Source organism: Panthera pardus, unplaced genomic scaffold, assembly GCF_024362965.1.
Source record: "Panthera pardus isolate Hobbes unplaced genomic scaffold, ASM2436296v1 HiC_scaffold_24, whole genome shotgun sequence".
NCBI lineage: Eukaryota > Metazoa > Chordata > Mammalia > Carnivora > Felidae > Panthera > Panthera pardus.
The window spans coordinates 53,924,355-53,951,183 of record NW_026526810.1 but is presented as its reverse complement, the minus strand read 5'-3'; the positions used below and the strand labels follow the sequence as shown (position 1 = coordinate 53,951,183).

Genomic DNA, 26,829 nt, shown 5'->3' with positions numbered 1-26,829 from the left:
TTTCTTTTTAAACTACAGTTTACCCTAAGGTGACTGCCTTTGAACCTAAAATGTAGCTTTTTTTTTTTCAATTCTGTCTTTATGAGTCTTTTTTTGTAATGGTGTGATAATATGTTTTTAAGAAGTAGCTCCTAATCTGGTGAAAAAGCAAAAACATTTAGGGGTATAATTTAGTTTAAAATGCCATATGTGGTGGGGCGCCTGGGTGGCTCAGTCGGTTAAGCGTCTGACTTCGGCTCAGGTCACGATCTCACGGTCCGTGGGTTCGAGCCCCGCATCGGGCTCTGTGCTGACAGCTCAGAGCCTGGAGCCTGTTTCAGATTCTGTGTCTCCTTCTCTCTGTGACCCTCCCCCGTTCATGCTCTGTCTCTCTCTGTCTCAAAAATAAATAAACGTTAAAAAAAAAAAAATTTAAAATGCCGTATGTGGAAAGAATTTTATGCTTTTTTTGAGATATGCTTTCTGTGAATTATTTAGGTATCTTATGTTATGCAATGTAATCTTATAGGAAACCAACTAAGTCTATAGGTCTCATGTATGTGTTAATTGGGGAAGGATTTTCTTGCAGGACAAACATTTCAGGATAGTATAGATAAGCTAAATTGGGAATTACTTTGAACATTGTCTCTGTGCCATTGACTTCTCTACTTTTATGACTAAAAATCGATACGTTTATTATTTATTTATTTATTTTTAATGTTTATTTTTGAGAGAGACAAAGCACGAGTGGGGAAGGGGCAGAGGGAGTGGGAGACACAGAATCCAAAGCAGGCTCCAGGCTCTAGGCTCGAACTCACAAACCGTGAGATCATGACCTGAGCTGAAGTTGGACACTTCACCTACTGAGCCACCCAGGTGCCTCTGATACGCATATTTAAAATAGGTGTGCACTTTTTGTGGTTTTTAAGTCTTGCTGTCTCTTTTGGGGGTAGGTGGAAGTTTAAGATACAAGTAAACACAGACAAGAAAAGAGGAAAAACAGTTTCTAAATTTGATTGTGTGGGTCTAGATTTTGCATGTCTACCTACTTGGTTGTGTGGGTACATTTTTTAGCAACTTAATTCCTTTCTTTTTACCATCAATGTAGGCAGCTGTTCTGGCTTTTTTTTTTCCCCCCCAATAATAATGAGTATTTTTCTCTTCTCAAAGCACTGGGGTATCTCATTTCATCCATTTTTAGGATTCAGTTCTCATTTGAATTTCTGGCAGTGTCTTGCTCTTTGGTTCCACTCTGCTGTCCCATCCCACCTTTCCTAGTTAATTCTCCTTATTCTAACCTAAGTGTTAAACCTTGTGTAAAATTTTACTGTATTCCCTTGGGCTTTTTAAATGCCATTTCTTTTTACTTACCTCTCTTAGGACTTATTTACCCTATTTTAACTACTAATGAGTCCATTGGGAGAATGACACTTAAAGCTCTTTGAATTTTGGGAAATGTCTTTTATCTCTATTACCATTTGTATTACAGAGTATTTCATAGAAAAGGTGCAGTAAATACTTAAAACATAAAACCCAGTGTGGTGAATTGATATTTTACTGATGAGGAAGCAAAAGCTAAGAGAAATTTAGCCCAAACACAAGATTAGAAACCAGTTGTTTTGACTCCTATTCTTATTTCTCCCTGATTTGTTAGAAACATGAAGAAAGAATATTTTATTTTTTAATTTTTATTTCTTTTATTTTTTTTTTAGAGAGAGAGAGCACTCGAGAGTGAGAGAGAGGGAGAGAAAGAGATAATCTTAAGGAGGCTCCATGCTCATTGCAGAGCCAGATGTGGGGCATGAGTCCCTGACCCCAGGATAATGACCTGAGCTGAAATCGAGAGTTGGATGCTCAACCAACTGATCCACCCAGGGTGCCCCTATTTTAAGTTTTTTTTGTTCTTTTTCTTTTTTTAACGTTTGTTTATTTTTGAGAGAGTGCGAGTGAGGGAGGGGCAGAGAGAGAGAGAGAGGGACACACAGAATCCAAAGTAGGCTTTAGGCTCTGAGCTGTCAGCACAGAGCCCGATACGGGACTCAAACCCACTAACTGTGAGATCATGACCTGAACTGAAGTCAGACACTTAACTAATTGAGCCACCCGCGTGCCCCTAAAGATTGTATTTTTAAACAATCTCTCTACCCAGTGGGACTCGAACTCATAAACCTGAGATCAGGTGTTGCACAGTCCACCAACTGAGCCAATCAGGTGCCTCTGGAAGGAATATTTTATTAAAAAAAATTTTTTTTATATTTATTTTAGAGAGAGAGAGAAGGGCAGACAGAGTGCGAGCAGGGGAGGAGCAGAAAAAAAAGAGGGAGACAGAATCTGAAGCAGGCTCCAGGCTCTGAGCTGTCAGCACAGATGTGGGGCTTGAACTCACTAACCATGAGATCATGACCTGAGCCAAAGTCAGACACTTAACCGACTTGAGCCCCCCAGGGACCCTGGAAAGCATATTTTATTGATGTTAATGTTATCATGTCAAGTGATTAAACTAAAACAACAACTATTAATTTTAAAGAACTGGACTTATAAACTAAAACAGAATCGCGATCTAGCAATCTTCTGTTCAGATAAGTTCTGTGTGGAGGATACCCAAGTTGCCATAAGAATTTGTGGCTCATAACCTATCTAATGCCTTCACCTTTTAGGGGACCAGTAATATGTAAGCCTTTTGGAAACCTGTACCTATGATTTAAAAAAATCTTTTTAGGGATGCCTGGGTGGCTCAGTCAGCTAAGTGACTGACTTCGGCTCAGGTCATGATCTCGTAGTTCGTGAATGTGAGTCCCACATCGGGCTCTGTGCTGACAGCTCAGAGCCTGGAGCTTGCTGAGATTCTGTGTCTCCGTCTCTCTCCTCCTCCCCCACTCACACTCTGTGTCTCTCTCTCAAAAATGAATAAATATTAAAAAAAAAAAAAGTAAAAAAAATTTTTAAAATTCTGTTTATTTTGAGAGATAGAGAAAACACTCGTGTGTGAGAGGGGAAGGCATACATAGAAAGGGAGAGAGAGAATCCCAAGCAGGTCCTGTGCTGTCAGCGTAGAGCCCAACATAGAGCTTGATCTTAGGAACTGTGATATTGTTCATGATGTGAGTCGAAATCAAGAGTCCGATGCTTAACCTGAGCCACACAGGTGCCCCTGTACCATCACTTTTTTAATGGCTATTACTACAATACAATACTACAATACTTAATACTTTGAACTACTTCAGTTTTGTTAGCATTTAAGGTAAACACTTTTCTGCACAATAATATAAAGCCAATAATTCACAAATGAGGAAATCCAAATTAGAAGATTGTCACTAGTAATGGAAGAGTACATATTTAAGAATAATAGGATATAAATTTAAAGCAAAAGATTGGAACAAGTTTTTTTTTTTTTTTTTTTTTTTTTTTCCCAACTTTTTTTAAATTTATTTTTGGGACAGAGAGAGACAGAGCATGAACGGGGGAGGGGCAGAGAGAGAGGGAGACACAGAATCGGAAACAGGCTCCAGGCTCCAAGCCATCAGCCCAGAGCCTGACGTGGGGCTCGAACTCACGGACCGCGAGATCGTGACCTGGCTGAAGTCGGACGCTTAACCGACTGCGCCACCCAGGCGCCCCAGGAACAAGTTTTTTTAAGTCCACTGATATCAAATGTTGTAGAGAAACAATCAGCAAGAGTTCTCATGCACTACTTACTGGAAGGCGTGTAAATTGAAAGTAATTTGGCATTATCTAGTACACAAGTTCCTAACCTAGTGCATTTTGGCACATGGTTATCTATGATTTATGACAGATAATATGTTCTTGAAATAGTGATCTCAGAATGGCCAGGCATGACCAAGGGTAATTAATAACTATAGAGCTAGTTGCCTCCAGCTACAAGCATCCCAAGGTTTATCCCAGTTTGTATAATTATCATTTTCTTATGTGCCATTACACCAGAAGGATTCAGAAGAAGTGTATCATTAAACTTCTTAGCAGTAAAGATCAGACTCCACTCTGCAGATGAAATAGATGAATTTATTAAGAAGTGTCAGATGATTTACAGAATCTTCTGAAAGGCCAGAGAAACAGACCCTAGGACTGTGCAGTCAGGAAAAATGCTCACAGTACATTTGCAGACTGCTCATACAGGCAGTCCCACAACAATGGACAATCACCACCATTTCAGTATAGACACGGAACACAGTATACTTATAACTAGGACCTTGGTTACTTTTACCTCTAAAAATCCTTGGCCAGAGGCACCTGGGTGGCGCATTTGGTTAGGCGTCTGACTCTTGATCTCAGCTTGGGTCATGATCTCAAGGTTTGTGAGTTCGAGCCTTGCATCGGGCTCTGCACTGAGGGTGCAGAGCCTGCTTAGGATTCTGTCTCTCTCTCTCTCTGCTCCTTCTTCTTGGTGCTCTCTCTCTCTCCTTCAAAAAACAAGCTTAAAAATTCTTGGGCAAACACTGTTGCCCTCATTTACACAATTCTGCAGAGTATCTCTTCATGGTGTTCTCTCCTAAATTGAGGTCTTTCATGGGAACACCTGATTGGCAAAACCTGGGTTACATGACTGCATGCAAACTGCAAGGGAAGTTGTAAAGTGAGTTTTTTAAAATACCTGCCTTGAAGAGGTTGGAGTTAATGGGTAAAACTATCTGCTAGAGGAAGGGTATTCAAAATATTTTGGGCAGCCACAAATATGTTGAGCACTCACAACATTCAATACAATTGATAGATAAACAGACCCCATTATATAGCAATTCCATTCCTGGGCAAATGCCACAAGGAAAAGCTAAATGCATTAGGGAAGGTCTCACACATGTTCACTTGTACACAATGTATAATTACACTGTAAAGCATTGTTTGTAATTTTTTTGTTTTTGAGAGAGGGAGAGAGGGTACAAGTGAGGGAGAGTCTGAGAGAGAGGGAGAGAGAGAGAGAAGCGGGGCCCACCTGTAGTGGGGCCTGAGCTCACCCGATGCCAGACTTGAACTCATGAATTGTGAGATCATGTCCAAAGTCAAGTCAGATGATTAACTGACTGAGCCATCCAGGTGGCCAGTAATATAATTGTTAAAAGTAGGAAATAAATAGATGAAGGGGTGTGTGAGTTACAGACTTCCAGTTATGGAATGTGTAAGTTATGGGGATGAAAAGTACAGCATAAGAAATACAGTCAGTGGTATTGTAACATTGTCAACTATACTCTAATAAAAAAATAGGCAGCAACCTAATTCTCATCTCCAGTAGAGTGATGAATAAATTAGGAGTACTATATATTCATAATCTGGAGTAGTGTACAGCACTGAAAATAAATGATCTAGAGATAAAGCTGTCAACATGGACAAATCTCAGATCTAATATGTTAAGCAGATAAACCCCACAAAATTATAAAAGGATATGCTAAATAAATACTTTCCCAAAAGATTGCCTCTTAAGTAACCACAAATAAGCCATAATATTTATAGGCTCAGTTAACCATTAGTATCATTGATAATAAGGGGATTTGCAGCCATAATTCAGGCCAGAAGCTTAGTAAATGGCCAATTTGTGTTAAAGGCCCTAGAAAGTCTCTGGATCACAAAGGATTAAAGCACAAATGATCTTAATTTTACTGTGTTTATGTATTAGTTATCTATTATTGCTTAACACATTGCCATAAAGTTAGCACACATACTGTCTCAGTTTCTTTAGGTTGGGGGTTTGGCATGGCTTAACTGGGTCCACTGCTTCCTGTCTCACAAGGCCTTAATTGAGATGTTAGGTCTGGTTTCTCATCAGAGGCTTGACTGGGGATGGATCTACTTTCATTTTCTGTCAGGTTGTTGGCAGAATTTATATCATTGCAGTTTTAGTAACATGCACTCATATTATCACATACACACTAATCACACACATCCTATCCTTTTGGCCACATTCCGCCTATTAGAAATAAAGCCCAGGCCCTACCCACACTCAAGGGAAGAGAGGAAAGGATTACACAAATGTGTAATACCAGGAGGTGAGGATCATGGGTCGCCTTAAAGCCTGTCTGCCACTTTTTGTTTTTATTTCATTTCTGCTCTTCCCTCTCTCCCTTTATCTCTAGTAATATCCCCTCTCTCCACCCCAAAAGTTAAAAAGAAACAAAACCAAAACGAACCAGTGTGATTTGTGCTTCTTTTTTCTTGTAGTGGGCTTAAAATTGAATTCAGTGGATCCGACAATGAGCATTGATCTTAAATACTTGGGAGTACAGCTGCCTTTGGCTCCAGCCACTAGCTTTCCTTTCTGGAACCTTACAGGAACCAACCCTGCTTCTCCTGGTGAGTGTGTAACATTTGTAAAGTCATCTTTTGATATATATAAAAAACTACCTTTGTTTAGAGACATGTAGGATGATATTATTAGTGTTTATTTTGAGAGAGAGAGTGTGTGTACCTCTAGGATGATATTCTAAATCTTTTACCTAGTGGCGTAGTCTTAATGGTTTGTACATTTCAGATTAAGTCTTAGTGAATAATTCGGGGCACCTGGGTGGCTCAGTTGGTTAAGCATCCAGCTCGATTTCAGCTCAAGTGATATCACTGTTCGTGAGTTCAAGACCCACACTGCGCAGAGCCTGCTTGAGATTCTCTCTCTCCTCTGTCTCTGCCTCTACTGCACTTACACTTTCTCTCTCAAAATAAATTTAAAAATAGCCTTAGTAACTAATAGATATTAAATATTGGTTGGTTTGAATTTTGGTCATTTTTTTTTTACTTTTTCTTTTATAGATGCTGGATTTCCCTTTGTTTCTAGGACAGGGAAGACCAATGACTTCACCAAAATCAAGGGATGGAGAGGAAAGTTCCATAGTGCTTCTGCATCTAGGAATGAAGGTAATCAGCTTTTTAAAAAAATTGCAAATATGTTCTGAAACATGTGGCCAAAGCATTGTGTTAAAAGTAAGTCATGGTTGTTTTTTGTCCTCTCTTCTTTACATGCTTCAGATAAACTGAAAATAATTGTCTTGCTGATTTCTGTTCCTTCCCATGTTCCATATCCCTAGCCATGTCAGGCTTAAATAATCCCTGTACCCTTTTTAAACTGATAAGAACAGATACTACACTTGATCTTAGCCAAAAGGCCGAGAAGCCATTCCCCTGTACCCTTTTTAAATTGCATTTCCTTTCTGTAACTCCTGCAGTTCTAGTAAGTATCATTCTCAAGTATTATTTCATAACTGTGTACTTAAGAGCTGTAGAGTGATTCCTTAAAACATTACATTTCCAAGTAAATTTCTAATCCAAACATTTTGACTATATGCGTATTGATCTTTTTTAGTGCTTTTCCCACTGCTCTTACTTGCAGTTTACATTCTAACCAAATAAATTTACCCTGTGTCCAAAATAGTTTTCTCATCTTTGAATTCTTGTACATTGTTACAATAATATAATGCTTGTCTGTCTACTACACTTGCAGGTACTGCAATCTGTTAATCTCTTGGTGTTCTGTTGAGGTTTGATTTACATACATTTTTTGCTCTTATGTTTTTACTTAAGTGTGATTTCTCTTAAGGTTATAAATTGTCAAAGGTTGTAGACTCTTACCTTTCAGTTAATTATTACTATTGTTAGCATTTCACAAAAATTAATGATAAATATATGCAATGAGGTAATTTTAGGTAACAGATTTTAATGTAATTAATGTATGATTCAATCTCTTCACTTGGTTTTATATTTTTTTCTTCCTTCTAAGGAAGATTCAGTGGCTTGTAACTTAATGCTCTCAGCCTTTTTAAGTGTATTTTCCTAGAGATCTAAAGATTGGCCCGATTTTAAGTATCTGCATCTCTTTATTTCTAGGTGGAAATTCAGAGGGTCCCCTGAAAAACCGTTCTGCTTTCTGCAGTGATAAGCTCGATGAGTACTTGGAAAATGAAGGCAAACTGATGGAAACAAGCATGGGTTTCTCTTCTAATGCTCCCACATCTCCTGTGGTATACCAGCTTCCCACCAAGAGTACCAGCTATGTACGAACACTTGACAGCGTACTAAAGAAGCAATCTACTGTTTCCCCTTCTACCTCCTATTCTTTGAAGCCTCATTCTTTGCCCCCTGCCTCTCGAAAGACAAAGTCTCAAAACAAACAGGCAACTTTCAGTGGCCGAACTAAATCATCTTATAAATCCATTTTACCATACCCTGTTTCACCAAAGCAGAAACATGCTTATATGATTCCAGGAGATAAGGCTGCCAAGAATTCTTCAAGTACTATCTCAGAAAATCAGGTGAATAACTTTGTTGTGCCAACTTTAGATGAAAATACATTTCCAAAGCAGATTAGTTTGCGGCAGGCACATCAGCAGCAGCAGCAGCAACAACAGGGAACTCGCCCTGCAGGCTTGTCTAAATCTCAAGTGAAGCTAATGGACCTGGAAGACTGTGCACTTTGGGAAGGAAAACCAAGGACCTATATCACTGAAGAGCGAGCAGATGTATCCTTAACAACTCTACTTACTGCTCAAGTAAGTATCTGTTGTTTCCCAGAAGCATATTAGTTTATGGTTGGAAAAATTACGTTAGTGTGGGGCAGTGGGGCTGGGCTTTATGGCAGGAGGATCAGCATTTAGTTACCTTAGTGATAAATAAGGAGATTCTGTTGTCTTCCATATTTGTTATTCTTTCTAACTAGACACCCCAGTGTAGATCCCCTCCTGCCAGTAGAGGGAGACAGTACATTCGTGTTTTTGGATGATGTGTGTCTCCTATATAAAGTCATCTGGCCATTCTGAAAGTCTCTAATTTCATATTCTAGCATGTGGGCAAGTACAGTTGCTTATCGTGTTAGAACAGCTTTGAAAGTTCTCCTTAAAACATACTACATTTCAGAAAATTAAAAAATATTCTAAACCTATGGAGAAAAAGCTTTTATAAAAGTTTTATAAAATTTTATATTAAGACTTTTTCACTTATTATTGATTCACTTATTTTAGAAGCCTCTGGTGCATGTGAAATGGTACAATAGCAAGTGACTATTTTTTTGTCATGAAATTTGTGTACCTTACCTTTCATTTTTAAATTCTGTGACTAAATTCCTGACCTGAAGATCATCAGATGTTGGGATTGAATACACAATGTGCCCTTTATTATTAATCATTTTTAAAGACAGTTGTGCACATATTATTCTATTCATTTTTGATTAGTTACTAAAAAGCACATGTCAGCAAACTATTTCCTTAAAGGGCCAGGGAGTAAATATTTTAGGTTTTGTAGGCCATACACACTCTGTTGCAGTTACTCGACTCTGTGCTGCTGTTATGCTGAAAACATTATGTGTTTCAGTGAAACTTTATTTATGAAACAGGCCAGATTTGCCTGTGGGTCTTGTCAACCTCTGCCTTAGAATATTATGTGTAATTTCTATTGAGAATAAATTCATCATTGTTGATATTTTGGCTCATAATTGATTAAAATATTCTCTTGTCTCTGCTATGCATTAAAATGGGAGATTGTACGCAGTTCGTGAGTTCAAGCCCCGCGTCGGGCTCTGTGCTGACAGCTCAGCCTGGAGCCTGTTTTGGATTCTGTGTCTCCCTCTCTCTCTGCCCCTCCCCTGTTCATGCTCTGTCTGTCTCTGTCTCAAAAATAAATAAACGTTAAAAAAAAAAAAAATTAAAATGGGAGATTGTTCAGAGTCCTGGTTACATTCATGTTTTGTCCTTTAAATCTACTGCTAATCTTGTGCCATTAATACTGAGTATTCAGAGTCTGAAAAGACAGACCAATATATGACTTGTAAGCTGTTGGTGGTATGGGAGCATGATTTAATCAGTTTACAATTTTCTGTTTTAACTTTAGGCATCTCTCAAAACTAAACCCATCCACACAATCATAAGGAAACGAGCCCCTCCATGCAACAATGACTTCTGTCGATTGGGTTGCGTGTGTTCCAGCCTAGCTTTGGAGAAGCGCCAGCCTGCTCACTGCCGCCGACCAGACTGCATGTTCGGATGCACTTGTTTGAAAAGAAAAGTTGTACTTGTTAAAGGAGGATCCAAATCTAAGCATTTCCAGAGGAAGGCTGCTCATCGTGATCCAGTATTTTATGATGCTTTGGGAGAGGAACAAAGAGAAGAAAGAGAAGAGGGAGTCAGGGAGGAGGAAGAACAATTAAAAGAGAAAAAGAGGAGAAAGAAGCTGGAATACAGTGAGTATTAATTGAGAATTAAAACTATAGTTTCATTTTTTAGAAAAGGTTGGTTATTTATTTCAAATGATACTGTTACTTTAATCCTTTAATCTGTGATCTAGTAAGAATTTTGAGAAATTCTCATCCTTAAATGTTCTTTCTTTGTGGCTTATATGATAACATAAACACACATGGACACAGACACACACCTTTCTTAAATATAATTTCTTAAATACAATTTTTCTTTTGTGGATAGGTTTTTTGTGCTAAATTTGAATCATTCTCTCATTTGGACTTCAGAATGCCTTTAAGTTTCACCCGTTATTGTGTTTCCCTTCTCTTCCCATGTTCTTTCAATATACAGGTGATCAGTATAATACATAATTTTCTCTCCATTCCCTCCCCACCCCAGCTTTTATTGAGGTATAATTGACAAGTACAATTGCATGTACTTAAAGTGTACAACATGAAAGTTTGCACATGTATACTTTGTGAGATGATTACCACAATGAAGTCAACTAACACATCTCATTATTTTCTAAAAGAAGAAATTTGCAAGAAGACTCTGGTCCTTGTTGGAGCTATTCACCATGTGATAGGAGTTTTGGGGATAGGAGAAAGGCATAATTGAGTTCAAAGCATTACATACTATTTTGAAATGCTGATTTTTCCTTTTTCATAAAATATGTAGACCCACCAAGTTACATATTATACCATCCTTGATTTTTTCCTTTCTCCTGTATTTTTTTGTCCAAATATATTGAATATAAGTTTGCCATGTAATCGAAGATTTTTTTGCTTGCTTGCTTGTTTGTTCATTTATTTATTGGAGAGCATGAGTCGGGGAGGGGCAGAGAGGGGGTCAGAGGATCCGAAGTGGGCTCTGTGCTGAAAGGCTGACCCCAGTGAGCCTACTGTGAGGCTTGAACTCTTGAACCACTAGATCATGAGCCGAAGTCAGATGCTCAACTGACTGAGCCACCCAGGTGCCCCGAAGATTTTTTTTGCTTCTTAGATGATTAGGGGACTGGCACTCCCCTTTTTGGCAGTGTATATTTACATTTGCTATTGCTTGTCATATCAGTGTAAACGTCAGTCACAGTGGATGTTTAATACTTGAGTGTATGTTCCTCCAGGATTTTCTGTTAATACACTTGTGTGCATACATAGGGTCCTCTAGAAATGAAACTACTGTGTATGTGGTATTATAACCTTTATAAATTTCCTATCATAAAGTTATGTTCTGTTTTCCGTATCAACAAGTATAGATCTATATTCTAATTTTAGCTTTAATAGCTTCATATTATAGTCCTTTTGTTTGGACATTTAGCCTTTTTGTATTTTATTGTAAACAGTACAGTGTTGAACATTCGTGTTCATGGTAGGCTATTGAAAGTGGAATTCCTGGGGCGCCTGGGTGGCTCAGTCGGTTAAGCGTCTGACTTCAGCTCAGGTCACCATCTCACGGTCCGTGAGTTCGAGCCCCGCGTCGGGCTCTGGGCTGATGGCTCAGAGCCTGGAGCCTGCTTCCAATTCTGTGTCTCCCTCTCTCTCTGCCCCCCCCCCCCCCCCCCCGTTCATGCTCTGTCTCTCTCTGTCTCAAATATAAATAAACGTTAAAAAGTTAAAAAAAAAAAAAAAGAAAGTGGAATTCCTGTGACAGAGGACTTTAAAGATTTATAGATCTTTCTAGGGTTGTACCAAGAACACATTTACCATTAGTTGGATAGTGCCAATTTTTCCAAACTCAACACTGGATTTTTCTCTAATGTTTATTTATTTTTTTGAGAGAAAGAGTGCCAGCAAGGGAGGGGCACACAGGGAGAAAAAGAATCCTAAGCAGGCTAGGCTCTGTGCTTGTCATCACAGAACCTGGCGTGGGGCTCGATCTCATGAAACGTGAGATGGGCCTGAACTGATATCAAGAGTGAGACACTTAACTGACTGAGCCACCCAGGTGCCCCTAAGATTGATTTTCTTTTTCTTTTGTTTTAAATGTTTATTTGTTTTAGAGAGAGAGCGCAAGCATGAGCAGGGGAGGGACGGGGGGGGTGGTGGGGGGGGAGATACAGAATCCGAAGCAGGCACCAGGCTGTCCACACAGAGCCCAACGTGGGGCTCGAACTCACAAACTGTGATATCATGACCTGAACTGAAGTTGGACGCTTAACTGACGGAGCCACCCAGGCATCCCCTTCAAATTGATTTTAAATCCTTCCTAGGCAAAGTGGTTTCCCTTTAAAAGGGTTCAGGATATCTTCTTTATTCTTTAAAAAAAAATTCTTCTTGATGTTTATTTTTGAGAGACAGAGAAAGAGTGTGAGCAGGCAAGGGACAGAGAGAGAGGGAGACACAGAAATCTGAAGCAAGCTCCAGGCTCTGAACTGTCAGTGCAGAGCCCAACGTGGGGCTCGAACTCATGAACGGCAAGATCATGACCCTAGCTGAAGTTAGACATTTAACTTACTGAGCCACCCAGGCACCCCTTCTTTATTCTTAATGGTACAAATGTCAGAAGGATGCGTTTAGATAAAATCTTCTTAAAGTTATTACTGCCTGCTATTCAGTGGAATCTTTTAATTTGAAATTTCATGTCCTTTCGAGATACTTTTTTCCATCATTTGTTTGACTCTTTGCTTTCTCATTTTCTTCCTCTACAATTCCTCTAAATCATCCATAGTTTTTTTTTTTTTTCCTTACCTGTCTTTTTTCAAAACAGACTGAAAGATTTCTTTGTCTTCTAGTTTTCCTGTATAATTTTGTTTGGCTTTGGTCTCAGTAACATTTTGCCTCTAAGAACTCTTCCTTATTTCTATTCCTTTTTCGTAACAGTCATAACAAAAATACCTTCTCTCCTTTCCTCATCTTCCCTAACAGTACAAGAAAACTGATGGCTCCTAGAGCGTAGTAAGTCATGTTTCTTTTTTTTTTTTTTTTTTTTTTTTTTTTAATTTTTTTAACGTTTATTTATTTTTGAGACAGAGAGAGACAGAGCATGAACGGGGGAGGGTCAGAGAGAAGGAGACACAGAATCCGAAGCAGGCTCCAGGCTCTGAGCTGTCAGCACAGAGCCCGACGTGGGGCTCGAACTCACAGACCGTGAGATCATGACCTGAGCCGAAGTCGGACGCTCAACTGACTGAGCCACCCAGGCGCCCCAAGTCATGTTTCTTAATAATGTTCTATACCAATGGGAAAAACAAAAAATGCTATGATAATTGGCTGGCTTTTGGAGTTTAATTAAGGTTAAGGATAAGACACAGGGCAAATGCATTAACCAAGAAATCAAACTAATAAATCCTACAGATAACACAGTTTTCATATTTATGTGGCTTCTGTAACTTACTCTTGTTATTTTGAAATGGAAAAGGGTTGCCCTAAGTGCAAAATGGGAGAAAACTCATTAAGGAAATATAGATAGAACTAAACTAATAATTCTATATTGTATTTCATTCTAAACCTTTTGAATCTTATTTTTATAAAGATCATTTAGGTATATGGAGGCAGTATCTTATTTAAACACTGAAATAGCAGTTAGAATAGCCTGGCACTGTTTATAAAATAGGCAGCAGAGACTAGAAGAAGACCCAAATGTAAATATTTTTCAGTTTACTAAATTATAGGTGACATTTTAAGCCAGTAGGAAAGGATTTATTGTCAGTAGGTAGTGGTACAACTGGCTAGCCATATGGGGGAGAAAAGATTCCCTAGTATAAATCTCCCATCAAATAAATTGCAGATCATATTACCTATTTTTAAGTCCATTTATTAATGTATTAGTATTTTTTTAATCTTGAAGATAAAGACATTCTAGCAACACTCTATATGAATGAGATCATATGGTATTTGTTTTTCTCTGACTTCTTTTGCTTAGCATTATACTCTCTAGCTCCATCTAGGAAATGCCAAGATTTCATTTTTTCTTATGGCTGAATAATATTCCATTGTGTATATATATATATAGAAACCACATCTTTATCTACTCATCAGGACACTTGGGCTGCTTCCATAATTTGGCTGTTGTTGTAAATAATGTTGCTGTAAATATAGGGGTGCATGTGTCCCTTTGTATAGTATTTTTGTATTTTTTGGGTAAATACCAGTAGTATGATTTCTGGATAATAGGGTAGTTCTATTTTTAACTTTTTGAGGAACTTCCATACTATTTTCCAAAGTGGCTGCACTAGTTTGCATCACCAACAGTGCAAGAAGGTTCCTTTTTTCCCCCCACATCATCTTTAACCCTTGTTTCTTGTGTTTTTGATTTTAGCCATTCTGACAGGTGTGAGGTGATATCTCATTGTAGTTTTGATAGCATTTCCCTGATGATGAGTGATGTTGAGCATCTTTTCATGGTCTGTGGGCCATCTGTATGTCTTCTCTGGAGAAATGTCTGTTCATGTCTTCTGCCCATTCTTTAATTGGATTATTGGTTTTTGGGTGTTGAGTTGTATCAGTTCTTTATATATTTTGGATACTAACCCCTTTATTGGATAGGTCATCTGCAGGTATCTTCTCCCATTCAGTAAATTGCCTTTCAGTTTGCAGCGCAGAAATTTTTTATTGTACTTTTATTTTTACATTAAAAACATTTTTTTTAATGTTTATTTATTTTTGAGACAGAGACAGAGCATGAACGGGGGAGGGTCAGGGAGAGAGGGAGACACAGAATCTGAAGCAGGCTCCAGGCTCTGAGCTGTCAGCACAGATCCCAACATGGGGCTCGAACTCAGAGACTGCGAGATCATGACCTGAGCCAAAGTCGGATGCCCAACCGACTGAGTCACCCAGGTGCCCCACTGTATTTTTATTTTTAAAAAATATTTATTTTGAGAGAAAGAGAACGTGAGCAAGAGAGGGGCAGAGAGAGGGAGAGCGAGAATCCCATGCAGGCTCCACACTTAGCAGAGAGATTGCCGTGGGGCTCTATCTTCACGACCACAAGATTATGACCTGAGCCAAAATCATAAGTTGGTTGCTCAACGAACTGAGCCACCCAGATGCCTGCAGAAACTTATTTTGATATAGTCCCAGTAGTTTACTTTGTGTTATTTCCCTTGCCTCAAGAGACATATATAGAAAAGTTTTGCGACAGCTGATAATTACTGCTTTTATTGTCTTCAAGGATTTTTATGGTTTTAGGTCTTAACATTTAGGTCTTTAATACATTTTGAGTTTACTTTTGTTTGTGATGTAGTTTAGGAAAGTGGTCCAGTTTCATTCTTTGACATGTAGCTGTCTGTATGTTTTTATGTCAGCACCATACTGTGTTAATTACTGCTTTGTAGTATAACTTGAAATCTGGAATTATGATACATCTAGTTTGTTTTTTTTTTCTTTTTTTTTTTTTTATTAAAATTTTTTTCTTTTTCTTTTCTTTTTTATTTTTTAAAATTTACATCCAAATTAGCATATAGTGCAACAATGATTTCAGGAGTAGATTCCTTAATGCCCCTTACCTGTTTAGCCCATCCCCCCTCCCACAACCCCTCCAGTAACCCTCAGTTTGTTCTCCACATTTATGAGTCTCTTCTGTTTTGTCTCCCTCCCTGTTTTTATATTATTTTTGTTTCCCTTCCCTATGTTCGTCTGTTTTGTTTCTTAAAGTCCTCATATGAGTGAAGTCATATGATTTTTGTCTTTCTCTAATTTCACTTAGCATAATACCCTCCGGTTCCATCCACATAGTTGCAAATGGCAAGATTTCATTCTTTTTGATTGCCGAGTAATACTACATTGTATATGTATATACCACATCTTCTTTATCTGTTCATCCATCGATGGACATTTGGGCTCTTCCCATATTTTGGCTATTGTTGATAGTGCTGTTATCAACATGGGGGTGCATGTGTCCCTTCGAAACAGCACACCTGTGTCCTGTGGATAAATGCCTAGTAGTGTAATTGCTGAGTCATAGGGTAGTTCTATTTTTAGTTTTTTTGAGGAACCTCCATACTGTTTTCCAGAGTGGCTGCACCAGCTTGCATTCCCACTTAATTAAAAAATTTTTAATATTTATTTATTTATTTTGAGAGAGAGTGTGGGAACTAGGGGTGGGGGCAGAGAGAGAGAGAGAGAGAGAGAGAGAGAGAGAGAGAGAATGAATGAATTCCAAGCAGGCTCTGTGTGCCATTGTAGAGCCAATGTGGGGCTCTAAGTCAGGAACTGTGAGATCCATGACCTGAGCTGAAATCAAGAGTTAGATGCTTTCACCTCTTTGGTTAAGTTTATTCCTAGATATTGCATTGTTTTTGGTGCAAATGTAAATGGATTTGTTGTCTGTCTTTCTTTTTTAAAAAAATGTTTTATTTATTTCTGAGAGAGCCCAAGCAGGGGAGGGGCTGAGAGAGAGACAGGGACAGAGGATCTGAAGCATGTTCTGTGCTGACAGCAACGAGTCTGATATGGGGCTCGAACTCACAAACCACGAGATCATGACCTGAGCCAAAATCAGACTTGCAACTGACTGAGCCACCCTGGTGCCCCTGGATTCCTCTTCTTAATTTCACTTTCTGCTGCTTCATTAGTATTATATAGGAATGCAACAGTTTTCTCTACATTGGTTTTGTATTTTGTGACTTGACTAAAATCACTTATTAGTTCTAGTAATTTTTTGGTGAAGTCCTTTGGTTTTTTATATATAGTATCATGTCATCTGCATATAGTGAAACTTTTATTTTTTCTTTACCAATTTGACTACCTTTTCTTTCTTTCTTCCTTCCTTCCCTCCTTTCCTTTCCTTTCCTTTCCTTTCCTTTCCTTTCCTTTCCTTTCCTTTCCTTTCCTTTCCTTTCCTTTCCTTTCCTTTCCTTTCAGTTTTCTTTATTCTTGAGAGAGAGATAGGGTGTGAGCAGGGGAGGAGCATAGAGAGAGGGAGACACAGAATCGGAAGCAGGTTCCAGGCTCTGAGCTGTCAGCACAGAGCCTGATGTGGGGCTCAAACTTACAAACTGCGAGATCATGACATGAGCCGAAGTCGGACACTCAACAGACTGAGCCACCCAGGCGCCCAGGCTGCCTTTTATTTCTAAAAAAATTTTTTTAATGTTTATTTTTGAGAGAGAGAGAGAGAGAGAGAGAGAGAGAGATACCAAGTGTGAGTGGGGAAGAGGCAGAGAGAGAGGGAGACACAGAATCTAAGCAGGCTTCATTCAGTATTTGAGCTGTCAGCTCAGAGCCTGACGCAGGGCTTGAACCCATGAACCTGAGATCATGACCCGAGCCAAAGTTGAACGGTTAACCAACTGAGCCACCCAGGTGCCCCAGCGGCCTTTTATTTCTTTATTTTACTTAATTGCTGTGGCTAAGACTAGGACTTCTAGCACCAAGTTGAATAAAAGTGGTGAGAGTGGACCTCCTTGTCTTGTTCATCACCTAAGGGGAAAAGCTCTCAATTTTCCACCATTGAGTATGATATTGGCTATGGGTTTTTCATATAAGGCCTTTATTATGAGATATGTTCCCCTTAGATGTACTTTGCAGTGAGTTTTTGTCATGAATAGATGTTGTACTTTGTGAAATGTTTTTTCTGCATCTTTTGAAATGATCATAATGGTTTTCATCCTTTGTCTTATTGGTGTGATGTATCATGTTGATTGGTTTGCAAATATTGAGCCCCCTTTGCATCCTGGGAATAAATTCCCATGTGACCGTGGTTTATGTTTGTTTTCAATATATCATCTGATTCTGTTTGTTAATACTTTGTTGAGGATTTTTGCAACTGTATTCTTGAGACAGATTGGCCTGTAGTTCTTTTTTCTGTGGTATCTTTATCTGGTTTTGGTATCAGGGTGGTAATTGACTTCATAGAATGAATTTGGAAGTTTTCCTTTCTCTTATATTTTTTGGAATAGTTTGAAAAGAATTAGCATTAAGTCTTTAAACATTTGGTAGAATTAGCCAGTGAAGCTATCTGGTCCTGAATTTTAGTTTTTTGGGAGTATTTTGATTACTGATTGACTTTCATTGCAGTTAACTGGGCTTTTAAAATTTTCTATTTCTTTCTGCTTTAGTTTTGGTAGGTTACATGTTTCTAGGAATTTTTCCATTTCTTACAAGTTGTCCCATTTGTTGTCAAGTAAGTTTTCATAATATTCTGATACAGTTGTTTGTATTTTTGTGGTGTTGATTGTTATTTATCCCCTTTAATCAGTTTTGCTTATTTGGGTCATTTTTTAATTTTTTTATTTTTTAAATGAGTCTTGCTAGAGGTTTATGAGTTTTGTTGATCTTTTCAAAGAATCAGGTCTTGGCTTCATTGGTCTGTTCTTTTGTTTTTTTTTTTTTGAGTTTCTTTGTCATTTATTTTCTGCTCTATTCTTATTTCCTTCCTTTTGCTAGGTTGGGTTTTATATGTTGTTCTTTTTCTAGCTCCTCTAGGTGTAAAAGTTAGATTGTTTGAGATTTTTCTTCTTGAGGTAGACCCGTGTTCCTATAAACTTCCCTCTTAGAACTGCTTTTGGTATACATTTCAGATTTTGGACCACGCTGTTACACTGGATGTTTGAATTATTTTGAAAACCTGGTTCGGGTGGGGATCAGGTGAATGTTCAACTTAGAGCTCTCAGCCAACAAAATTATAAATCAAGTCTGTGCTTAAAATAAAGATATCTTATGGGGCGCCTGGGTGGCTCGGTTGAGTGTCCAACTTTGGCTCAGGTCATGATCTCACCGGTTTGCGAATTCGAGCCCCGCATCGGGCTCTGTGCTGATAGCTCAGAGGCTGGAGCCTGTTTCGGATTCTGTGTCTCCCTTTCTCTTTCTCTGCCCCTCCCCTGCTCGTGCTCTGTCTCTAAGAAGTAAGAAATAATGTTAAAAAACAAAACAAAAAAAGATACATTAAAACATACAATGATGCATGAGGTAGGCTTCTTAGAAACTTCTTGGGATTTCTTGAAGTTGTGCTCTGGAAAATGAAAAAGAAATTCAAGAAGCAGGAGATGACCTTTAGTGAAGAATGGACCCCATCCAAGATGGGAAAAATGATCTTAGGATGACAACTACATAGCAAGACAAGGAAGCAACTAGTCTGATATAAAGTGGAAAATAATAAGATGCTGAGAAAACTATCTTTAAGGAGGTAATTGATTATTTTAAGAAATAACATGGTTAAGGCATGCCTGGGTGTTTCCATTGGTTAACTTTCCAACTCTTGATATTGGCTCAGGTCAAGAGATTCAGGAGATTGAGCCCGAAGTTGGGCTCTGTGCTGACAGCATGGAGCCTGCTTGGGATTCTCTTTCTCTTTCTCTATCTCTCTGCCCTGCCCCTGCTTGCACTCTCTCTCAAAATAAAAAATAACTTGGATAATTCATTGTTAGGTGAAGGTCATGCAAATGATTTAACATTTGAAAATAAACAGTATAGTTCATTATTACCATAACATACTTAAAAAAAATGATATGTTATCATTTCAGTAGATATTTTAAGGAAACGCAATTAACACTGGAAGTTAAAGTTTGTATAGGAAAATTATGGTTCCACTATAAATCATTATTTTTTTTTCTTTTTAAGTTTATTTCTTTTTGAGAGAATGAGAGCATGTGCACACCAGTGGCAGGGGAGGGGCAGAAAGGGAGGGAGAGAGAGAATCATAAGCAGGCTGCACACTCACAGGGCTCTATCTCACAAACCATGAGATCATCACCTAAGTTGAAACCAAGAGTCAGTCACTTAATGGACTGAGCCACTCAGACTCCCCTAAATCAGTATATTTTTTGGTAGAATTTTGAGCAGTCTGGAAGGATAGAGGAAAACGGAATCTGTTCATCTGGATCAGGTGAACAAATTTAGTAATATAGAAGTACATTTCCTCCGCTAAGGGATCAGTCACATTAGTTGACTCTGCAAGGATTAATCACATAGGCATACTTTTGTTGACTCTGCAAGGATTAATCACATAGGCATACTTTTGTAAGCTAATTGATTTTTTTGTTTGTTTTTAGAATTGATATAAATGAATATCTAAAAGTCTAAATACAGGGGCGCCTGGGTGGCTCAGTTGGTTAAGCGGCCGACCTCGGCTCAGGTCATGATCTCGCAGTTTGTGAGTTTGAGCCCCGCGACGGGCTCTGTGCTGACAGCTCAGAGCCTGGAGCCTGTTTCAGATTCTGTGACTCCCTCTCTCTGACCCTCCCCCGTTCATGCTCTGTCTCTCTCTGTCTCAAAAATAAATAAACGTTAAAAAAAAAAAACTTAAAAAAAAAATAAAAGTCTAAATACAGTTTTAGAACAGAAATTAGCAATATAAAGTGTAGCAGACACAAGTTGAGAGTTTTAGGAAGCTAATTTCCTTATCTTTCATCACACTGAGTCTTTAGCTACTGCTAAATCATGAGGTTGAGGACAAAATGTTTAATTTAGGATTACTGAAATAACCACCAAAATGGAACACAAATGTAAAAGTAATCACTTGTAGGGATGTGACACTGGGTATGGTGTAAGACTTGTTTTCATTTTTGTTTCCTTTTGTACAGTTTGAGTTTTTTCATGTTTATGTATTCATTCTGTAGCTAATATATAAGTTAAAAGTTAGTATTTACAATGCATGAAATTGAGGCATTTAATAATACATTTTTTCCCCTTGTAGTAGACTTAAAGATTTTCTGCTAATATTGGTCCATTAATCCATTGGTGTGAACAGAGGGAAATTACCATTATTAAACAGTCTTTATGCAGAGCACTTGATAGGGTTTATATCATTTAAATCTTGCAACCTTTTATAAGAAGGTTTTTTCCATTTTACAGATACACTAGTTGAGTGCTTAGGGAGTTTATGTAACTCCTTCCTCAAGGTCACCTTGGTTTTAAGGGAGTGGTAGAGATTTGAACCCAAGTTTATCTGACTTAAAAGTCTTCATGTTTTTTTCCTACTGTATGCAGTATGATTTTTGAAATTTGGCCTTCACTTGATTATCATATATTTATGCTTTTGTTTGGTCAAAAAATGCTGATGATGTGAAGGTACTGTGCTTAGTTAGCTACTGTGGGTGGTACCAAGAGAAAGGATAAAATATGGCATTCCTGCTTTCTTAGCCCACTTAGAGTTTTGTTGGAGATGTGTATCTATAAGTTACCTATGTAAAGGGAAGATCAATAAAATTGCTATCTGTAGCCAGACTGATTAGGAAAAAAGAACACACAAATTACCAGTATCAGAAATGATAAATGATATTACTTACAGACATTCAAAGTTTAATAAAGGAACAATTTTATGACAGTAAATTAGATGAAATGGACAAGTTTTTTGAAAGACACAAAGCTACCAAACTCACTTAAGAAATAAGTAACTGCCTGCCCCTATACTTGTGAACTTGTAGGGAAAAACTCTACAGTAATGACTCTAGGTCCAGATCCGTTCACTGATGAATTGTCAAAACATTCAGGAAGAAGTAATGCCCATCTTATACAAATGCTTTCATAAAGTTATCTCGTTCCATGAGACCAGCATTACCCTGAAACTAAAACCAGCCAAAGACATTACGAGGAAATGGCAGAGTAATATCTCTCATGAACATATGTAAAGATTATAAATTTCAGTTTTAGCACATACAATCCAGGAATGTATTTAAAGGACAGTATATCCTGATCAAGTGGGATTTACCCCAGGCTTGCAAGGTTGATCATCCATTTGAAAATAATCAGTGTTGTTCACCATTACCGTAATAGACTTAAAAAGTGTGTGTGTGTGGGGGGGGGGCATATTAACATTTCAATAGATATTTTCACAACTTGACAAACTCAGTTGGCAAATTTCTGGTAAAAATTCTTAAGCACATTAGGAATAGAAGGAAACTTTCATAGTCTGATAAAGAGCAGCTATGAAAACCTGTACAAGCAACATATTAATCATGAAAGAGTGCTTTCTTCCAGTGATTAGAAATGATGAAGAATGTCTTCTTTTGCCTTGTCTATTTAGTATCATATTGGAGGTCTCAGCCATTGGGGTAAGGCATGAAATAGAAAATGTATCCAGATTGGAAAGGAAAAAGTAAAATTGGCTTTATTCATAGACAGGAAAATCCTAGGAATCTACAAAAAACCTACTAGAACTGTGTTAGTTTAGCAAGTTTGTAACATACAGTAATATCAGTAGACTGTATATTTATACATATGGTAGTAACAACTGGAAATTGAAATAAAAAGTACCATTTAGAATAGCATCCAAACAACTCAAACATTTAAATATGAAGCTGACAAAAGTTGCGTAAGACTTTTTTACTAAAAACTTGAAAACCTTGTTGAGAGCACTTTTAAAAGACCTAAATAAATGGAGGGGTAGACTGTTTTTATACATCCGAAAACTCTTTTGGTAAGATAGACTTTTCCATAAATTAATTTGTAAATTTGATGCTATTCCAGTCAAAATCCCAGCAGGCTTTTCTTGTTAGAAATTGGCAACTTGTTTATAAAATTTATATGGAAAAGTAAAGTATTTAGAATAGTCATTTGATAAACAATTTTGATAAAGGCAAACATAGTTGGTAGACTTAGACTATCTGATTTTAAGACTTACTGTAAAGCTGAAAAGTAATTTGGGTAAAAAAAAGACACAAGGATCAGTGGAACAGAAGAGAGAATTCAAAAGTTGTTACACAAAAATACAAGACCAGTGAGTTTTTGACACAATTCCGAGTCCTTTTAATGAGGAAATAATGATCTTCCCAACAGGTGGATCTGGAGCAATTGGATAGCTAGAAACAGCCCTTCCCTGCCTCCAAAAATAAAAAGAGAACCTCAGTCATAACTTTACATTATAGATAAAAATTAGCTCAAGATCTAAAAGTTAATGTCTTAAATTAAATATAAGTGCTTTAAGCTATACAATGTCTAAAAGAAAATAAAGGAAAAAAATCCTTTGTGACCTGTGGCTCATAAAGATTTTTAGAATAGGACATCAAAACCACAATTGTAAATGTCAAAAAGTGTAATGAAATTGAAAAAACTTGCTCTTCAGAAGGTCTGTTCAATAAAAGAGAAGCCATAAACTAAGAGAAATACTATAAAAAACATGCAGCCAACATATGACGTGTATCTATAATAAATAATTCTTTTTTTTTTTTTTTTTAATTTTTTTTTCAACGTTTTTTTATTTATTTGTGGGACAGAGAGAGACAGAGCATGAACGGGGGAGGGACAGAGAGAGAGGGAGACACAGAATCGGAAACAGGCTCCAGGCTCTGAGCCATCAGCCCAGAGCCTGACGCGGGGCTCGAACCCACGGACCGTGAGATCGTGACCTGGCTGAAGTCGGACGCTTAACCGACTGCACCACCCAGGTGCCCCTATAATAAATAATTCTTAAAACTCGTTCAGAATACTTAAAAAACTCAGTAAGAAGGCAGTCAGCAGAATTTAAAAAATAGAAAATTGAAACACTTAACAGATATATAGACACTAGATCAGGCACATGAAAAGATGGTTGTCATCAGTCATCATTAGGAAAATGCTTATTAAAACCATAAGGTAGCCCTCCTCCCTGATCAACAGATAGCTACATCTTCTGGTGTAGTGACAGCTGTGTCCCCAAGACAGGATGGTAAAAGTCAGTGTAAACAGGTATCAGAGGGCCTCCTTTCAAGGGCAACCTGGGCTATACTGAGGACCAGATTGTTTTCTGCAACTTTAACCCTCACAGCCACTCTTCCACCTTTGATGCTACGGGTAGCATTGCCATGATTGACCGCTTTGCCAGACTCATTTCCTGTTATGAGAATAAATTTGGCTACGGTAACTGAGTGGTAGACGTTATGGTCTGCATGGCTTCCAAGGAGTAAGAGCCTCCTGGACCAGTAGCTCCAGCAAGATCTAGAAAAGAGAGGTGGGGAATCCTTGCCCCAACTCATCCCCCAAGATGCTGAGAATCTCCCGATGTCTTTGCAATTTCCACCTCTGATCCCCCGAAGAAGAGGAGGGGCTTAGGGAATCCCTACCATGTTATATACTGTGTTATATATATTAAAGCCTATTGTACCCAGCCAGAAAAAAAACCTACAAGGAGATCCTACCATATACCACTAACTGGCTAATGTTACAAAGAGTGACCATCCCAAATGTTGATGAAAATATAAGCCTTTGGAACTCTTGTGCGTAACTGGTGGGAATGTAAAATGGTACAGTCAACTTTGGAAGACAGTTTGCTAGTTTCTTAGAATGTTAAAAATATGTCTGTCAAACAATGGAGTCATTTCATTTGTATGTATTTACTCAACAGAAGTGAAAGTGTATGTCACATAAAGTCTTTTACATGGGTATTCATAACTGCTTTATCTGTAATAGCAAGAACATTTGAAACAACCTAGGTGTTCATCAACAGGTTAATGGATAAAGACATTTGGTATAGATAGAAACAACGGAATCATACTCAGCAATAAGATGAAAAACTATTGATACACACTCAGGAACAAGATCAATCTTAGAATAATTACACTGAACGATAAGCACTTGGCTTCAATCTCACCCCCTAAAGTTAACATTTTTATTACATCTGTGTAAAAAAGAAATAGAAACTAATACATAGATTAGTGGTTGCCTGGACAATGGTTGGGATGGATGTTGGACTCAGAGGGAAAGATGGAGGGATTACAAAGAAGTTATCCAATTACAGTTACAAGGAATTCTTGGAGGTGTGATGGTTGCCTTCACTATCTTCATTGTAGTGATGGTTTCACAGGAGTATATGTATGTCAAAGTTCATCATGTTGTATATGGTACTAAATTTACCAATAAAACTGTAAAAAAAAATAGGTTTACTTATATAGGAGTATTGAAGGCTGTTGAATACTGAAAAATGGAATTTATTGTACAATCTATGTTAAAGTTTTATATACGTTTACAAAGGGGTACCGTGTTATTTAAAATGATATAGAATATTTCAAAACACATTAACAATATGAAAGAAATTTTATATCAGGAAATGCTGTAAAGCTGATGAAAATTCAACATCCATTTAAAAAAAATTTTTTTTTAAAGTTTACTTATTTTGAGAGAGCGTGCACACATGCAAACAGGGGACAGGCAGATAGAGTGTGGGAGAGAGAGAGAATCCCAAGCAGGCTCCATACTGTCTGTGCAGAGTCTGTCATGGGGCTCCCATCTCACAAACCGTGAGATCATGACTTGAGCCGAGATCAAGAGTTGGACACTCAACTGACTGAGCCACCCAGGCACACCTCTGTTTTTATTTATTTTTATGGTGACAGAATGCACTCAACATAAACTTTACCATCTTAACCAGTTTTAAATGCACAGTTCAGTGGTACTACATATGCTCACACTGTTGTGTAACAAGCATTATCACTGTAACTTTCCTTATGTTTTGAAGCTGAAACTGAACCCTTTAAAAGAATAATTCCCCATTTTCCTCTTCCCCAACCCCTGGCAAACACCATTTTACTTTTTGTCTTTATGATATTTGGCTACTTTTAGTACTTAATCTAAGTGTAATCATTCAATATTTGTCTTTTTGTGATTGGAACACTGGACATTTGAATCTAATAATGTGGTAACTCTGGAATCAGATTCTCCTCCTTTCCCAGGGTTTATTTATTTTGTTACTGCTTTTGTTTTGTTTTGATTGTTGTAGGTAGTCTGTGCTAATGATCATCTTGAAGTATATGTAAACTTGTGTTTTCAGATCTTCTCTGAGCCTTTTTCTTGGCATGCATAGTCACTATCTAATTTTTCTTGTATTTGCAGTTGATTTTGAATGTCCTTGTCTTTAATATCTGGCTCTTCAAAGGGGAAAAAGTGAAAATTGATGGGGGTGAAGGGTGCTGGTTCCTTGGAAGTCACTTAAGACAGAAGAGGAAGGGCTTGCAGTATTGCGGGGAGGTGCAACAATAGTGGCTGCCTACCTACCTCTTTGCACCTCTGATCAGAAGCAATCAGTGGTCAGAGCATAGACCCCTGATGGAGGATAGGACTCTCTTTGCCCACTCTGGCTCCCTCGAGCTTTGTGCAGGCTACTTCAGGAACACATGTGCCACTGCCTGCTAAGTGACTGGACATGAATGAAGAGATAATGAAGATGGGGAATGGGCAGTTGATACTGTGCTAAGAACTGAAATTGACCACAGTTAAGGACCATTTACTGTCCCAAGTCTTGCCTCGGAAGTTGCAAGCCTCCAATAGTCTCTAGGATTCCAGAATAGTTACATTAGGCAGATTTTGCCTGTGCAGTTGTTTATAAATGAGCAGATTTCCTGGTGCTACCTGTTCTTTCATCTTCCCAGAATCCTCTCAACATCCATTCTTTATTTTATTTTTTTTAATGTTTATTTTTGAGAGAGAGCGAGCAAGATTGTGAGTGGAGGAGGGGCAGAGAGAGACAGAGACAGAGACAGAGACAGAATCTGAAGCAGGCTCCAGGCTCTGAGGTGTTAGCACAGAGCCCAAAGAGGGTCTCGAACTCAGGAAACGTGAGATCATGACATGAGCCAAAGTTGGACGCTTAACCAACTGAGCCACCCAGGCACCCCTTAACATCCATTCTTGGTTTTCAGGGTGGGTAGCAAGTGAAACAATATTATAAAGATGTCACTTCTCATTTTTATTTGTAATTTCATTACAGTCTAATCAAAATCTTGACAGAGTTTTTTATGTGAAACTTGAAAAGCCAGTTCTAAAATTTATATGGAAATGCAAAGGACCTAGAGATAGCCAGGTAAAGCCAGGGTAATCTTGAACATTGACAAGGTGGGAAAGTT

At 38.1% G+C, this 26,829-nt stretch overlaps 1 protein-coding gene and 1 pseudogene across 19 annotated transcripts in view; one reads left to right on the top strand and one right to left on the bottom strand.

The window, feature by feature from the left end:
* The window catches only part of MGA (MAX dimerization protein MGA), a 168,485-nt gene that overhangs the window by 104,714 nt on the left and 36,942 nt on the right, over positions 1-26,829 (top strand). For all 19 annotated transcript variants that reach the window (XM_053889170.1, XM_053889169.1, XM_053889172.1 and 16 more), the window contains exons 6-9: positions 6,145-6,276; positions 6,727-6,831; positions 7,798-8,459; positions 9,793-10,141. In XM_053889170.1, coding sequence (XP_053745145.1) covers positions 6,145-6,276; positions 6,727-6,831; positions 7,798-8,459; positions 9,793-10,141 — 1,248 coding nt within the window. The remainder of the gene's footprint in view (positions 1-6,144; positions 6,277-6,726; positions 6,832-7,797; positions 8,460-9,792; positions 10,142-26,829) is intronic.
* On the bottom strand, positions 6,848-7,091 carry LOC128773309 (U2 spliceosomal RNA; annotated as a pseudogene).